This window comes from Embiotoca jacksoni, unplaced genomic scaffold (assembly GCF_022577435.1).
Source record: "Embiotoca jacksoni isolate LCO1_2020_lvr unplaced genomic scaffold, fEmbJac1.0.p SCAF_4, whole genome shotgun sequence".
NCBI classification, from domain to species: Eukaryota; Metazoa; Chordata; class Actinopteri; family Embiotocidae; genus Embiotoca; species Embiotoca jacksoni.
In genome coordinates this window covers 19,582,634-19,598,582 of record NW_027185392.1, presented here as the reverse complement: position 1 = coordinate 19,598,582, position 15,949 = coordinate 19,582,634, and the positions used below count along the sequence as shown (strand labels likewise).

General features: G+C 40.1%; 1 protein-coding gene across 1 annotated transcript; it reads right to left on the bottom strand.

The window, feature by feature from the left end:
* Positions 1-672: 672 nt before the first annotated feature.
* On the bottom strand, positions 673-14,594 carry LOC138209618 (interleukin-21 receptor-like). Its single transcript, XM_069168307.1, has 11 exons — positions 14,538-14,594; positions 8,456-8,540; positions 7,102-7,313; positions 6,856-6,961; positions 6,656-6,749; positions 6,142-6,229; positions 5,910-6,043; positions 5,221-5,431; positions 4,608-4,704; positions 4,405-4,483; positions 673-3,096 (listed from the first exon to the last, which is right to left on the bottom strand). The coding sequence occupies exons 3-11, from the start codon at positions 7,199-7,201 to the stop codon at positions 2,137-2,139; spliced, it is 1,869 nt and encodes a 622-aa protein (XP_069024408.1). The 5' UTR covers positions 7,202-7,313; positions 8,456-8,540; positions 14,538-14,594; the 3' UTR covers positions 673-2,136.
* Between the last annotated feature and the right edge of the window lie 1,355 nt (positions 14,595-15,949).

Below are 15,949 nucleotides of genomic sequence, written 5' to 3'. Positions count from 1 at the left end.
AATCCTTCATACTGAGCCTTTAATCAATACAATGTAATTTACAGGGTGTCCATTGTGATGAACTTTCAGTCATCACGAGTTAGTTCAGTGGATGTGCTGGACATTTAAGCTGACACAGGTTTTACATGTTATCTGACTAAATGTAGCTTAAAATGTCAAAGAGGAAACAAACCTCACTTGGTTTGACTTTCAAAGAGTTGACGGTACGGGAAATGCCAATGTTTCAACTGCAAACGTTTTGCTTGGATAAAATACTGACACACAGCCCCAGTTGTTTCACTATCAATATGTCCTTAACCTATCTTTAAGATTAATTCTAATACTAACCCTGACCCTCCCACAACAAGGGGCTTTTCGGTGTTGAGCTGGACCTCGACTCTCTGGCTCTTCAGTGAGCAGTAGTTGCTCCAAATGAAGAAGATGCCACAACAAGGCCGTATTGACCTGCCACACAGGAACAGAGACGAATGGAAAATGCACATATGGGAAAAGAGGAATGATGTTTTGTCTGCAGGGAAGTGACAACGATGTTCTGCAGTCTGAGAAGTCTGGGGTACAACTCAGAGGTATAAACCATTTGTGTCGGGCAGTTACACCATATAAAATATCATAATAAAATATCCTTTTGTTTTATAGATAATTTCACCGCATTTAGTTCATTGAAAAGAATATTTATTTTTTTCAATTACATCATTGTGCAAAGCATAGTGACAACAATATCCAAACCAGTAGGATTACAACAGTATATGTATTTGTCAGATAAATAAATGAAATAAGCAATAAAGAATCTTAAACATTATTTTTTACAGATGTCACCAACATCTTTACAATTTAATATAGCTGCCATTCAAAGATAAATCAGACATATATGTTGTTTTTCACGTGAAACAGAAAATGCCATTAAACTCCTTTGGTGGAGTTTTTGACCAGCGCTTCAGATTGTTCTGATGAGCAGGTGATTATTGTTTAAACGTCCTGTTTCACCAGCACAGAACACAAACATATGAGCCAAAAGCACATTTAATACTCTTCTACTGACTTCAGAGAACCAGGAACCAGCTCCTAGTTTGTGTTCGGGGGGCAGAAACCCTCTCCAGCTTTAAGGTGAGACTCAAAACGTTTCTTTTTGATAAAGCTTAGTTATGGCTTGCTCTGGTGGCCCTGAACCATCCTGCAGTTATGCTGTTATAGGCCGAGGCTGCTGGGGACCTTTTTTATGTGCTGAGGTTCTTTCCTCTCACTCTTTCACTCTCTATACACTCATATCTCATATTTTTTTCCCTCCTAGCTTATGTGGGAATTGTTGAATTGTTGGGTTTCTCTGTATAATGTTGTAAAGTCTTGCTGTAAGGACTTTAATGTGTTAAGTGCCAATAAATAACCTGTGCTGTGATTTGGCGCAATGTAAATAAAGTTGAATTGAATTGAATTGCAGAGGCAATCAACAGCTCGGGCATTTGGTGCAGTAATAGTGCAGTTTTGGTAAGAAATGCTAAATGTAAACAAATTTTCAAACGTTTCAAAGCTAAAAACAACATTACAACAGCATATCGTCAGGGTTGCATGAAGGAAGAAAGAGAGGCAGTCCGTTTGTATTGTTATTATTTTGCATTTTGAGAATAAAGTCAAAATGTTGAGAATAAAGTTGAACTTTCAGTATCAGTGCAACATAGAAGCTAAAACCTTCAACTTTATTCTTAAAATTCTGACTTTATTTTTAACAATTGGACTTTATTTTCAACATTTTTACTACATTTTTCAAATACAAAAGTCTTCAAATTCTTCTTCCCTTATAATTTGTTTTCCTCAATGTGGCCCAAATACTCGCTGGATACCTTCATGATGGTCAGTGTAAAAACTAAAGCTGAGCTAAATGAACAAATTGCAACACACCATAAAACCTGAGAGAAGACTAATTTCATTTCACAGGTCAGTACATTTTTCAACATCAGTAATCATCTTATTATTGTTATAGTAAGTGTCACCGGTTGCATACCACACTAATGTGGAGTCTCTGGACATATATTCTTTAAAACAACCCCCTCTGTCAGAATATAACAAATGATTGCTTACATTTCCCTGACAACAATCAACAAGCATGTGTTGTACTAAATCCATGCTGCATACTACTGTGTGTTAGCTCTGTTCCTGTCTCACTGGCATGTAGCCATCACCAGAGGGCTCCACTGACCTGCCAGTTGACATCAGAGAAACCCTCTCAAGTATATGATTTGGCAGAGGCAGCAAGTTTAAAGGCATTTGTTGCGAAGAGAGCAAGGAGCATTGCAAGGCACTGGAAGGACAAGGAGGAAAAGGGAAGCGGGTACATTCAGAGGCCCAATCGCCACCGGCCCTACTCTCCTCCTGACTCACCTGCTCCTCGCCCCCGCTGCTAACACCTGCATCCAGGCTGGGAAGCTCTGGACTGTCAGCCTGCAGCTTCGGGACTTGCTCGTAATCGGAACAAAGCTGAATAGACTCAGAAGTGCCTCCACTGCTTCCAAATAGCATCTGAAAATGGACTTTCCCCCCAAAACCTCCCTCCCTCTCTTCCTCGTCTTCAGGCCCTTCATCACGGCTGTCAGTCACATTGATGCTGTCTGCCTCCATGCTCTCTTGACTGACTTCTTCGCAGGTGCACATGCCTGAATCTAGACTCAGGAGCCTGAAGCGCTCGACCTGGAGCTTCCCACACTTCTCATAGTCTGAAATGACCTGCATTGCCTCACTGTTGCTGCCGCCTTTGGAAAGCAGCTGTAAGATCTCCATTTCTTTCCCTCTCATTACATCGCACACCTGTTCTGTGTTTTGTCCTGCATCTTGACAACCAACAGGCCCGTAAGGCGCATCAATGACACAGGGCTCCAGATTTCCAGCAGTGAGCGAGGAAACAGGATCAGTACAAAGCTCAGAGTAACTCGGGTTGGAGAAACAGGAGTTTTTGGACTGGTGGCTGCCGTTGTTTCGAAACATCTTTGCATCTGGCCTGAAGGGAGTGATGACATCCACAGAGGAGGTTACCTCTACAGAGACGATGTCCACTGGTTTCAAGAAGGAATGAAATGATTCACTGGTGAAGTGTGGACGCCACCAACTCTGAAGGATAAAGGGTCAAATGTTAAGGATATGAAGGTAATTCTGTAAATGGGTAAAATACAGTGTTTATGGTATTTTTGTCTTTATTTGAACCTTTTGAATTTTAAAGGTCATCAGTTCCTCATATGATCGATGAGTAATTTTGTCTGTCTGATTTAACAACCCACATCCTGCTGTTTTGTGAAAAGTTATGCTTAGCCTCTTCTGAAAAAAACTGTTTGGTGTTTTTCAAAGCTGCGCTAATTATAGTTTTATATAAAAAAAATTGTTTACAGCCAAACGCATATCATCAACCTTGTTTTTATCAGGCATCTGTTTTTTTATGAAAAAGGCTTAATAACAGACAGCTGCTTTTTACGATTCGCCAGGGTTGATGTTGGAAAAATTACTCAAAGGCTTGGTTCAAAATCAAACACATCGGACATTTGTTCTTGCTAGAAGGAGCAAATACATGCACACTCAAAGAGAGGTGTCCAGCAATGTTCCCCCCAGCAGTGATCTATGTCACTCCTCTGCAGGGCAGCTTCAAAAAGATTTGAGACTGTTTCTGTTCCTTTGTAAATGTGGTGCACTACAGTAAAGTGCATGGAGCAGGGGGAAGATAAAACCTCAGTGAGTAAGTATTCAACAATACGTCAGTTGAGCAACATCAGCACCTGAGTTACTCACATTTTTTGTCACCACTGGTTTGTGTGCATTTCTGATTTCACCATGGACTTGAGCGAAGAGTGCAAATCAATTTTTTTGTAAAGTAACGTGCATGTTTAACACACTGTGAGTGAGTGCGTGGCCATGTTGAAGAATCCATGTGCTGTCACTTCACAGTTCACAACGTCACAGTAGAACTCTGTGTTGACAGTCTGACTCTAGGATGACTGCAGTATACCACACAAATGCTGCAGAAAGCCAACCCGGTCACTCTCCTGACCTGACGCATCTTTGTCTGTCTCTCCTCTAGTTTTAGTTCCATGGGGAAATCGCAAATGCGTACGCATGAGTCATCACAAAAACATGAGTAACACAGGTGCTGATGCTCATCAAGCAACTTCACTTTGAACACTCACTTATGAAAGTTAGTGCTTCCATACGCATCACTGTGCAACAGGAACAGTCTCAGAACTTTTTTGACCCACCCTCGTATTACATCAGTGTTGTGTCGGCCACCAAGTGACCAAAAATAGAAAAGAATGCAGTTTTAATACATTACACAATCTTGGTTTTACACCGTTTTCACAGTAAACATTTATTTTTAAGAAAGAAATTATTGCAAAACTTTAAATAGAAAATACAATTGTTAAAGAAGCTCACCTGTAAATGTCCATTCCGCAGGAAGGAGTTGGCTGGGTTTGGTATTGGTGGACCTTTAATCTTCTTTACCATGTAAACCCTAAAAAAAACAAAAAACAGAATGACATCATCTTAAAACCAGACTTGTCAGACAAAATATATATTCTCTAATTATATAACAATGCAATATTTTGTAAAAGTCTTTTGTGGCTGTGTCTACTCACCAGGTGGTTTTGTCAGCTCTTAAGAAGACGACAGTCAGTAGCAAGGCAGACACTGCCACACCTGCTAAGATCATGTGCAGAACTCCCACAGCAATACCTGAGAAGCACAGGACAGAGCCAGTCCCATCAGCTCCGAGTTAAGCATGTAGTGTATTTATCCTGCTGTAAAGATGTTGGGAGATCTGTGTTCATCCGTGATTTTCATGCACTTATTCTGATGCACAATACCATTTTAAGAAACTGAATACCCAGATCTGGAGCACACCATGTCTGTGTTGAGAGCAGATAGCTAAATACTTCAACAGACCAAGTGTGGCAAGTATCATTTGTAGTCCTATTTAGTCCTATTTGCCCACATGATTCTGTGGGACCATTTCTGTGCTGACAGCATCAGCTCAGTAAAAATGTGAAAATAAACTGATGAGTAATCAGAAAAAGCTAATAAACTTCTGGGCCTTTACCAATGTATTACTTGTTTCATTGCTAGAAATTCAAGACAGAGCAATCTCAGCAGGAGTAAAGGCAGACATTCGTGACTTTGGTAAGATGTTGTCCACTGACTGAATTTGTTAAACCAATCAGTTTTGATCATATTTGGCCACATGTAACCTACCTGATGGAGCTTTTGTTCTTCCTACAGGTGACTCCCATGATGCAGTGGGGCTCCAGTCGCTCCAGGTTCCCTTGAAACCATCTTCTTGCACACGAACACGAACACGTGCCTCGTACGTTTCGCCTTGTATCAGTGAATCTTCCTCCAACTTTGTCTCGCATTCCAACGTACACTCAGTCACTAGTGTTTGTTGTTTTTGCATAGAAGGATCCTGATAAAGAAGAAATAAAAGTGTGGATGTTTAACAGGCTGACTTTCACAGGAGTTCAGGCACTTTTGCTTCAGTTTCAAACAACCACAAGGCAGATCAAATATCTAAAATTGTTTAACGTTCACTCTCCCCACTCATCTACCCACTTACACACATTCACATACTAACCAGGGTAATACATGTACATGTAATACACCCTTTCATCCGCTAGAGGAGACCTTGTTAGTGTCACGTTATGCCTCGCCTCGGAGTGAAAAGTACATGCTTGTATGACCTGGGTTGAAGATGGAGGTGATGTGACAGAAGTTGTCATGTGAAGAAGAACAAAGAGTGTATTTAACTTAAGTAACTTGTGTCACATACGTAACGTGAGGCATCTTACTTTTCACGCTGAGGTGAGTCAAAACTTAACATTGTCACAGTATTGTCTCGTGGACTGAAGGGTGTATTACACGCAAAACACAAAACGTATACATACATCCCATAACTGATTCTGTTGTTTCCACTGCAGTTCTGAGCTGTAATGGGAGATTTGGTAACTCTCGGTGACTTGGGAGAACCAGGAAACGGAGGTAAAGTTGATATCTGGCTTTCCTGGAGGATTCAGCTTAACTGGAAGATCAAAGACACACAGATTGTTTTAGGTCACTGTGAATGGCTCACAAGGATAAGTCACAAAGAGGCAGTGTGATATATTATTGATTACTCACCATGACAAACTGGCTTGTAGGAAATGATCACACCTTGCTTCACTGGGTTACAGCTCAGGTTAATGGACAACTCATGATGGGGCAAAAACTGGGGAAACATTGAGAAAAGTAAAGTTATTGGAAAATATTTTTAAAGCAATGCAAAATAAAAGATCTATATTCAAGTAGGTCAGGAGGTTTTTGTTCAGCAGTTAAAAGCTGATCAGTGCTTTCCACAAAACCTCAGATAGAATGACAGTCTTTTATTTCATAATGAGATAACAGATATTTACATAAAATCCTCATAAATAAAAGCGAAGATTGCTCAAAGAACAATTCTGCTCATTTTAAGAGTTATGCTGATACCCTCTCTTTTATCTCTCTTATCAAAGAGTAGCTTCTCATCTAACTTTCGTCAAGAAAGCCACTGAATTATTCGTTAAAAGTTAAAGGATTTATTTGATATGTGCAGATATGAAACAGTTCTTTCACAAACAAGCACGACAGTAACAGAAATGTTTGGTTACACACTCACAATGTCGCTCATTTCAAAGGTCAGGAGGCACTTCTGTAGGTCTGGTCTGGAGATGTCAACAGGCTTCAGGTTACAGGAAGCGCTATAGAGACGACTTTAATTGGAAAGAAAAAAAGATGTTCCTGTTCAATTCATTGTGCTGCACATGATGTTATTTGAGTGCCAATAAAAAACTGTTTTCATGTGACAGCGATCCTTACGGGTAAGTGGCGTGTATTGAACACTCAGCGTCCGGGCCATCAAACACATATGTGCTGTTCCACACGCAGGTGATGTTTTGACTGAAGTCATTGTAGCAGGTGAGATCTGTGAGCAATAATAGAGATGAGACAGAATTGAAAGTTTGACGCTTTTTAGAATGTTTTGATTCTTTTGGGATTAGTCGCATGTAACAACAGGTTTTAAAATGAATTATGGAATATAAATGAAGGTAAAAAATGACTAACTTTTATCAGGAAGGCTGGGGCACTCAGAAGTTCTGGTGGTGCAGACTTGAAGCAGAAGAAGCAGAAGAAACAGGGGAGGAGTTTTCCGATTTCTCTCCATTTATCGTTTCATCTGTATTCTTTTTTTGGGAGATCTCAGACTACAGGGACTACGGGGAGATTTGGAGGTTGTACTTGCTTCAGGGTGTAATTCACAGCTCCTTCTTCTCATCCTGCACAGATAGAGAGATACAGCAGTTTATAAGTGGTGAAAGGATTAAATACTGTACACTGCTTCGCTTCTTCACTGTGTCCTATTTGACAGACTTTATTCCTGTATCTGGTCACACACCCAAACCAGAATTAACCCTCGCCAAAAACACAGCAAGAAAAACACGTGACACCACCACATCATGGAAAAAACAGAAATGGAAATGTTTCACATCCTGCTTCGGTTTTTTGTGTTGCGTTTTTTTTTTCACAAAACCAAAATACCCAATGTGATGTAGTGATAATGTGATACTTCATGTGAAATTTCCCAAATAAATCAGGTTTCAAAGGTCAGGATATTCATCCAATTTTTTTTTATTTTTTTTATTTTTTTTATTTTTTATCTCTTTATCATTTCAGTGGCTGTTTGAGAACAGCAACAACTTTTAAAGCTCAATAGAACCTTAAAGTCACCTTGTTTAGATCTAAAGAATAACATGAGGCTTAGGAGCAGTGTTTTGCAGTGGCGGTGTCAATAGTGGTTGGAGGAACTCTGGAGAGGATGGGTGGCTGAGCCAGAAGAAACAACCAGACCCCGACTCCCCTCCTGGTGGCAGGCAACCTGGTGTTGAACTCTTTTTAATTTTGTAGTAGGTCCTTTTTTTAGGTTTAGATTTTTAGGTTTTCGGTAGCGCTCTTTCCTGCACTGAGGGTGCAGCAGTCTGAACTGAAGGAGCTGTTTAAACTAGCTGACTTTTTAACTCTTTTTAACTTGTTTTGAAATTACACTGAATTTTAACTTCTGAATTACAGTTATTTTATAGTATGCTATGGGTTTTAGAATGTAAATAAAACAAAATTTCATTTTTTTTTTTTTGTATTTGTACAACTAAAGTGAGCCCAGGTACGTGAATAATTTAGTTGTTAACGAATCTCAGACAGTTTCATTAGATGTGAGTATTGAGCTCAACAGACTAAATGACTTCTGATGAAATTAAACAACAAATTTCTGATAAACATTAAGGAAAATAAGCCTGCGTTTAAACAGAGCAGTGGTTCCTCTCTTAGATGACACACTGTTTGTGATATACCACCTTTATACTTCTTACACATTAAAAGACTTCATCTTAAAAACAAACACGAAACATGAACTTAAGTATCTTACCTGCACAGGATCTGCTTCGCATTGCTGAATTTTTTCCCTCTGATGTTCGGTGAAAGAGCATCATGATGTTCCTCTCGTATATCAGCTGCCACCCCTGAAGAGATAAGACAGAAGATAATGTTTGAACTCTTGGAAGGTCTTTACGAAGAAAATCAATCACTAATCAGGATGAATCTTATCAGTCGTCTCTCGATTTGAATCTGCCCCATTTCTGAACAAACACTGAAGGAATGAAAATATTGAGTTTCACCTTTAACGGTTTTGTGGTGAAGAAAGTTTGCACCTCAAATCAGTTTCCTGTCCCTCCTATTTTCCTTTGACAGATGGGGACAATAGAAATAGCCAACTTGATGTGCACCTGTCTCTATAACTAGAAGCTACCAGCATGGAAAGAACTAAAAGCCCACAATGTGGATATGTGGCTGCATCACTGTTGATGCTAGTTTTTATCCTCCGTACAGGTTCATGTTTTATGGTTCTTTACTTCCCTGCTGATTCCCCAGTCTGTAACATGATTTTATACTGCTCACATCATAAACATGCACTGTATGATGTCTAATATGACATATGTGGGGTGGCTGGGCATGGTTTGGTTCAGCTGCAGGAGGGACTGATTGGGGTAGTGGTTCAGGGAACGGTGCCTGGAAGAAGCTTAATTAGCCCCAGCTGCAGTCAATCACTGATTGTCCCTCTCTTCCATCTTAAAACCAAGTAGCAGGACACCAGACAGATCACACTCCTGGAGAGACTGAGCAACAGGCTGGCTGCAGACCAGACGTGTGACGTGTGACCGCAGACTTGACACTGGCCTGTGAGATAGGGGTGATGTGAGAAATAAACACCTTCGTGAACTGTGACCAAAAGTGTTGTTGTTTGTGCTGAGGGACTCCACAGTGATGGCAAAGATGCTTGTCACAGTATGATGTCTAATTCTGAATCTTAGTGTGTGTGTGTGTGTGTGTGTGTGTTTCAGGTACCATTTGTGGTATGTGGTTTTCATAGTCCATTGCAAACAGACCCACAAACACCTACAGCCCCGAATACAACTCTCACTTTGCACAATACAAGGACTATTTTTAGATAGTAATTCAGTAAATTTTCCTTTTCAATAGCATGCAAACAAATGTTTTAGACACTTGTCTAATGTAGAGGTCATCCACAGATGTTTAGATTATCATGCATCACATAATATATTCAAGGAGGTACCTAACCTGACTCTGCAGCATCATAAGCAGTGTGGAAAATACAGGAGGTCTAATTGAAAAACAAGACCCTTTGAAAACATTTTTGAAGGTGGTCTCAAAAATATGGCTAACTATTTTCTGTTTACCTGCACAAGTATAATTTAATGCTTTTGCTTTGAAAGTATTGCTTGTTTTTTTTAAATAGTACAATAAAAATGCATGTACAGCATTTGAATTCAATTTTCTATCTTTAAATGAGCAGTGTGGAATTAGTGGCATCTAGAAATGAGTTTGCGGATACCTAAAAAAAAACCTTCCAAACAATCTGCAACTGCTGTGAAACTCGCGGAAAATGGGAAGGCCTTCTCTAGAGTCTGGTCTAGAGTATTTGGTTTGTGGCAGAAGAGGACCCCTTAGATATAAATAGCTCAAAATATACCAATTCATAGTTTCAGTTGATTATATACGAATAAAACCATAGTTATATATATTCTATTTCTGCCAATAGATCTCTCTAAATCCTTCATACTGAGCCTTTAATCAATACAATGTAATTTACAGGGTGTCCATTGTGATGAACTTTCAGTCATCACGAGTTAGTTCAGTGGATGTGCTGAACATTTAAGCTGACACAGGTTCTACATGTTATCTGACTAAATGTAGCTTAAAATGTCAAAGAGGAAACAAACCTCACTTGGTTTGACTTTCAAAGAGTTGACGGTACGGGAAATGCCAACGTTTCAACTGCAAACGTTTTGCTTGGATAAAATACTGACACACAGCCCCAGTTGTTTCACTATCAATATGTCCTTAACCTATCTTTAAGATTAATTCTAATACTAACCCTGACCCTCCCACAACAAGGGGCTTTTCGGTGTTGAGCTGGACCTCGACTCTCTGGCTCTTCAGTGAGCAGTAGTTGCTCCAATGAAGAAGATACCACAACAAGGCCGTATTGACCTGCCACACAGGAACAGAGACGAATGGAAAATGCACACTTTCTGTGTGGAGTTTACATGTTCTCCGTGTGCCTACGTGGCTTCTCTCCGGGTACTCCGGCTTCCTCCCACCATCCAAAAACATGCATGTCAGGTTAATTGGTGATTCTACAAATTGCCCTGAGGTGTGAATGAGTGCGTGACCCTGTTCAGGATAAAGTGGGTATTGATAAAGGATGGATGGATGTTTGTGTGTCAGAACTAGCAAAACAGAACTCAAATTTCTGCAACGAGTAAATATATTTTTATTTTTAACTGCTACATTTAAACTCTGATCTGTTTCTTTGCACGTTAAACAATTCTATAAACAAAATCCAGTGAACCTACATGAACTGGTACTGTTTTAAATGCAAAGGGTGGTCAAACCACAATTTGATTTCATTTAAATGAAGGATTTTTAGTCGTTAAATAAAAACAGTTTTTTTATTTTTGAAAGAATCTGACTCTACATTTAATAACTAAAGCTTGTGTTTCATTTCTGTACACAGTGGAAAGCACAGTTCTTGCTGTCTCTCCGGTCACCTGTTTTTGAGGTTTAAAAAAGGTGTTTTTCTGAGAACTCAAATGTTCCATTATTCTGACAGGTGCACTTCCTGTTAACAACACCGCCAGTTCTTAAAACATCATTAATCAGATAGCAGACTATCATCTCTATTCATTTATGTGCAGTTAATCTGACCATGAAGGGTGCAGGAAAATTGTGAGAATTACAGGGAACAAACAAATGTGTTAGTAATCAGTAAGTTGATAGATAACATGAGATATTTAGTTTACTGTCTCTGGCAGTTGTATATGTTTTGTACTGTTGTTCAAAGAAGTTGTAACTTGGTGAGAAAGGGGAAGCTGAACTGAATAGATCCTCTTACAATCATGGTATTAAATTCACACCACTGTACTGCAGCTGCTTCTCCAAATGTCAAAATGTTTAAACTCAGTATCAGTTAAATAATACGCAGCTTTTATCAAAGCGGGAAAAGCACAAGTTAAACAAATTTCAGCAACATTTACCTCCACGAGGTGGGATGTATGTCATCAAGAATAGACGGTGCTTTTCCTGCTATGACATGAAAATGTCTGCTTTAAATAAAAGGACTACATGGTGCTAACTTTAGTCAGGAGTTTTTTTTAATACACAAGACTCTTTGTATCAAATCTGATGTCATGAAACTGATGACACAATTCTCTGTCATGATGGACAGTCCAGAGACTTTCCCGATTAAAAGGACTTCACACAAGTGGAGGTTTGAGTGACTCAGTTCAGTTGGTCAGATAACATGATTAACCACTCGTCGGTGAAACAATCGTAAAGGGGAAGCAGCACTTTCATCAAGAACTCGTTCCAGTCTCACTTTGTCAAACACTATCACGATGGTGTACCTCCTTCCAGCCTGTTTTACCGAGGTGTGTTTTTTTTCTCTTTAAATGTGTCTTCTTCTGACATTTGGACTTCCCCTAATCTAGTCCAACAGCAAAATAAAAAAAAGTTGACACCCCTTTCTGTTTCCTTCCTCTCACTCTCTTTCTTCTCAGTTTCACAAACAGAAGCAAAAAAAAATCTCCCACAATCTACATACACTAAACACACACACCAACCACTTTCTAACCCTGCTTCTCTTCCCAGAAAGCTACTTTTGTTTCCAATAAGAAAAAAAAAAACACTAACCAGTAAGTCTGATCTTCCTTCCTTGCACTACATTTTTCTTGACTATAGGTCGACTGCTGTAGATGCTTCTGAGATCACAGCCTCTAACAAGAATACGGTTCCTGAAAATATTTACAGATTTGTAAATATTTACATATTTGTATTTGTATTTGCACAGTGCACAGTACTAGAAGCAACAGCAGGATCTCAAAAGTTTCACATTGTCAGCTAATCAGAATCCAAGGATTGTGTAAGATGGATGGTTTGATTATAAAGCTATAGCTTTCATTCACAACTGGATACAACCGGGCTAAATGTGGGAGAAACTAAAATGAAAAAACATCAGGACATATCACCTGACTGATAATAATGTGGGCTTGTTAGTGTATTTATTCAACATCTGCTTGATAAAAAGACATTACTTTGGTGCAGATGTTCATGGTTTAGAGTAGGACTTTAGTGATTTTCTAATTTTTACTGTTGTGCTACCAGCAAGTTGAAATGTGGTTGTTTTATGTCTTGACAACTGCTGGATGGATTGACAGTGGACTTTAGGAGGAACCCTCCAACACTACCCCCCATCGCCATCCTCAACAACACCGTGTCTGCTGTGGAAACCTTCAGGTTTCTGGGATCCACAATCTCCCAGAACCTGAAGTTGGAGTCCAACATCAACTCCATAATCAAGAAAGCCCAGCAACGGATGTACTTCCTGCGGCAGCTCAGGAAGCTCAACCTGCCTCAGGAGCTGCTGATCCACTTCTACTCAGCCATAATCCAGTCTGTTCTCTGCACCTCCGTCACCGTCTGGTTTGGCTCGACCACCAAACAGGACAGGAACAGACTACAACGGACCGTCAGGACTGCAGAGAAAATCCCCGGTGCCGACCTGCCATCCATTCAGGACTTCTACTCATCTAGAGTCAGGAAACGGGCCGGTAGCATCTCTGCAGCTCCATCCCACCCTGGACACCCTCTGTTCCAGCTCCTCCCCTCTGGTAGGCGCTACAGATCACTGTGCGCCAAGACCACCAGAAGCAAGAACGGTTTTTATCCGCAGGCCGTCACTCTGCTAAACACTTCAAATGTTTTACATCACTGGACCTTTTTACACCACACCCAACCGCATCAGCACCATTTGCACTAGGTGCAATTGCACCATTGTTTTAGGTGTATATATGTATATATTCATTCATTTCTATCCTGTAAATATGTCTATGTTTTATATGTCTACTTATGTCTGTCTGTTTTGTTGTTTGGACGCTGAGAGTGAACCTAAAACCGGAGTCAAATTCCTTGTATGTGTCAACATACATGGCCAATAAAGCAATTCTGATTCTGATTCTGATTGCATTGAAATTTGTTACAAACATTCATCTTCACTGCAGGTAAAAATTTCAGTCTGTCTCATGCTCATCACTGTTGTTATTAGCTTGCTGACATATCGCAAAGTGCTAATGGTTCTTTTCATGATCAGTAAAATGACTTTTTAACATCCTGTTCAGCGTGGGTTTCTTCATGTCTGTCTCATCACTCCTCCACACTGTTTACAGCTCTTCCGTTTTCTGTCAACCTTTCCACGTAGACCATGTTTCTCATTTAACCCCCCCTCTCTCTCCCCTCCCCGCCCCTCCCCACACACACACACACACACACTCATGCCCGCATTTATATTTCTCTACTATCTTGCCTATCTTATCTCTTCCTTTTTGTATGAAAACTTAGTGTGTCCGTCATGAGTCTCAATTTCAAAATGACAGTCTTCAATCTTTTTATGTTTAATGAAGCATTACTTCAAGCATGCTGCTAAAACTGTCGCCCTGAACCTGAACACCTTAAATTTGCTGTCATTGTTATGTTTCGTTGGATGATTGGAAAATATGTTTGAAAGTTTCAGAAACAAAAAAGAGTAGTCAGTAAGCTCTTGAGTTTGTATTAATTTGTCAAACTACACTATAAAATATTATTAACTTGAAAAAAAAACTGTTGACATTTTAGTATCATAAACGTGTTGCTGTCTCATCACCACCACAACTGGTCATCATCTTCTTAGACACATAAACTAGCACCACCTGTGAACTGTCTTCAAAGTAGACCCAACTTTATCTTCTTCATCATGATTATCACCTCTGCTGTGGCTTCATTTCCCACAACAGACTCATTCATTCATTACCCTGAAAACTATGTATCTACTATCACTATCTAAACTATCTACATCAGAAAGCAGCTGTCAACCGAATTAACACACGAGAACCTACCTGTCCGCTGGTGTTTTGTGGGCAGCTCTCTCCCTTTCGTGACCGCTTCTTATCCCTTACATTCAAATTGATTGATCACTCGTTTCTTTTCTACAACTTTTCTATCTCATTTCAGGACCTAGCCTCTGTGACGAATAGGTTTCTGAGTAGAGAAACAGCAAACCTGTGGTTTATGTGGTGTTCCTATGCGAGGGATAGACTTTCAAGAAGTGTGAATCAAAATGTGTTATTTCCCGTAACCTCTTTTGCTGATATTCATGTTACTAGAGGCTACACTTAATGCATCAGCTCCAGGCACAGCAGAAAATGGGTTTCGATTCATTGTTGGCTCTAAAAATCAGTGTTACTATATGTAAGAAGTGACTTGAGGATCCTATATTTCATGCCTCAATCTTCTGTTACTGAATACATGATAGTAAGAAACAGGATCCAAATACAAAACATAAAAAGGTGAGTTTTAATCCAATCTGACAATGGATAAGAGAAAAATCAAGGGAGCCGGAACAAAAAGCTCTGGATGCCAAATCGAACAGGCAAACTCAAAATTGTGAGCAGAGTGTGTCAGAGTCCAAGAAATAGAAGAAGTCAATAGCTCTATTCGTATTTACATTTTCTAATGTAAAATTCGACCAAATGAATTCATCTACCTGGGTGGGTCTTAATCTGCGAGGATGGGCCCCCAAATGGAGTCCATACATGGAAAATTGTGCAGAAATGTACTCATTAAGATGGAACAGTGACAAAAGAAAACAATGGAACTTGTTTTTGTGCACGTGTTAATTCCAAGCTCCTTCTGCCTGCTGCCATCAGCCACCTGTCCTCTACAGACATGGAGATTAACTGCTCCATCATGGCTTCACCCTCCAGGCTAATGAGCAGCCTTGTCAGTGTGTTTTCTCCAGTCTGGGAAACTGCAAAGTATCAAGACTGTTTTCCATCCAGGAATATCGTTGTATTGAGTATTTGTGGTGGCGGGATGTGGTTAGCTCAGCTGCAGGGGGTAGAGAGTGAGAGGAGTGGTTCAGGGAACGGTGCCGGGCAGGTGTAATGAGCACAGCTGAGCCGAATGTGAGCTGATGAGCTCTCCCCTATAAAGGGAGCAGGGAGAAGGAGGCTGGAGGAAGCGTTTGGACAGAGACATTGGTGTGTGGTCAGGGCAAATAAAGGCATTTTACACCTGAATGTACGACTGAGCGCGTCATCTGTGTCCAGGAGAAACCCTGGTAGCAAACCTTGCTACAGTGTTGTTGTAAGTATTAAACCCTTCTTTCTTTTCGCAAACCTCCTTTGTTTTTTAGTAGTGATGGTGAGATGAAGCCTCATGAGGCATCGAACCACTTCAGCCAATTGGTTCGAGAAAGGGTTCATTACTCGAAGCTTCATGTGCACACGAAACCACCTACTGGCCAAGT

Coding starts and splice junctions, on each gene's coding strand:
- LOC138209618 (XM_069168307.1), bottom strand. CDS start 7,201: ATGGAGAGAAATCGGAAAACTCCTCCCCTGTTTCTTCTGCTTCTTCTG. Junction 6,230..6,655: donor CCTTTGAAATGAGCGACATT/GTGAGTGTGTAA, acceptor ATGTTTCCCCAG/TTTTTGCCCCATCATGAGTT. Junction 4,705..5,220: donor AAGAACAAAAGCTCCATCAG/GTAGGTTACATG, acceptor TGTGCTTCTCAG/GTATTGCTGTGGGAGTTCTG.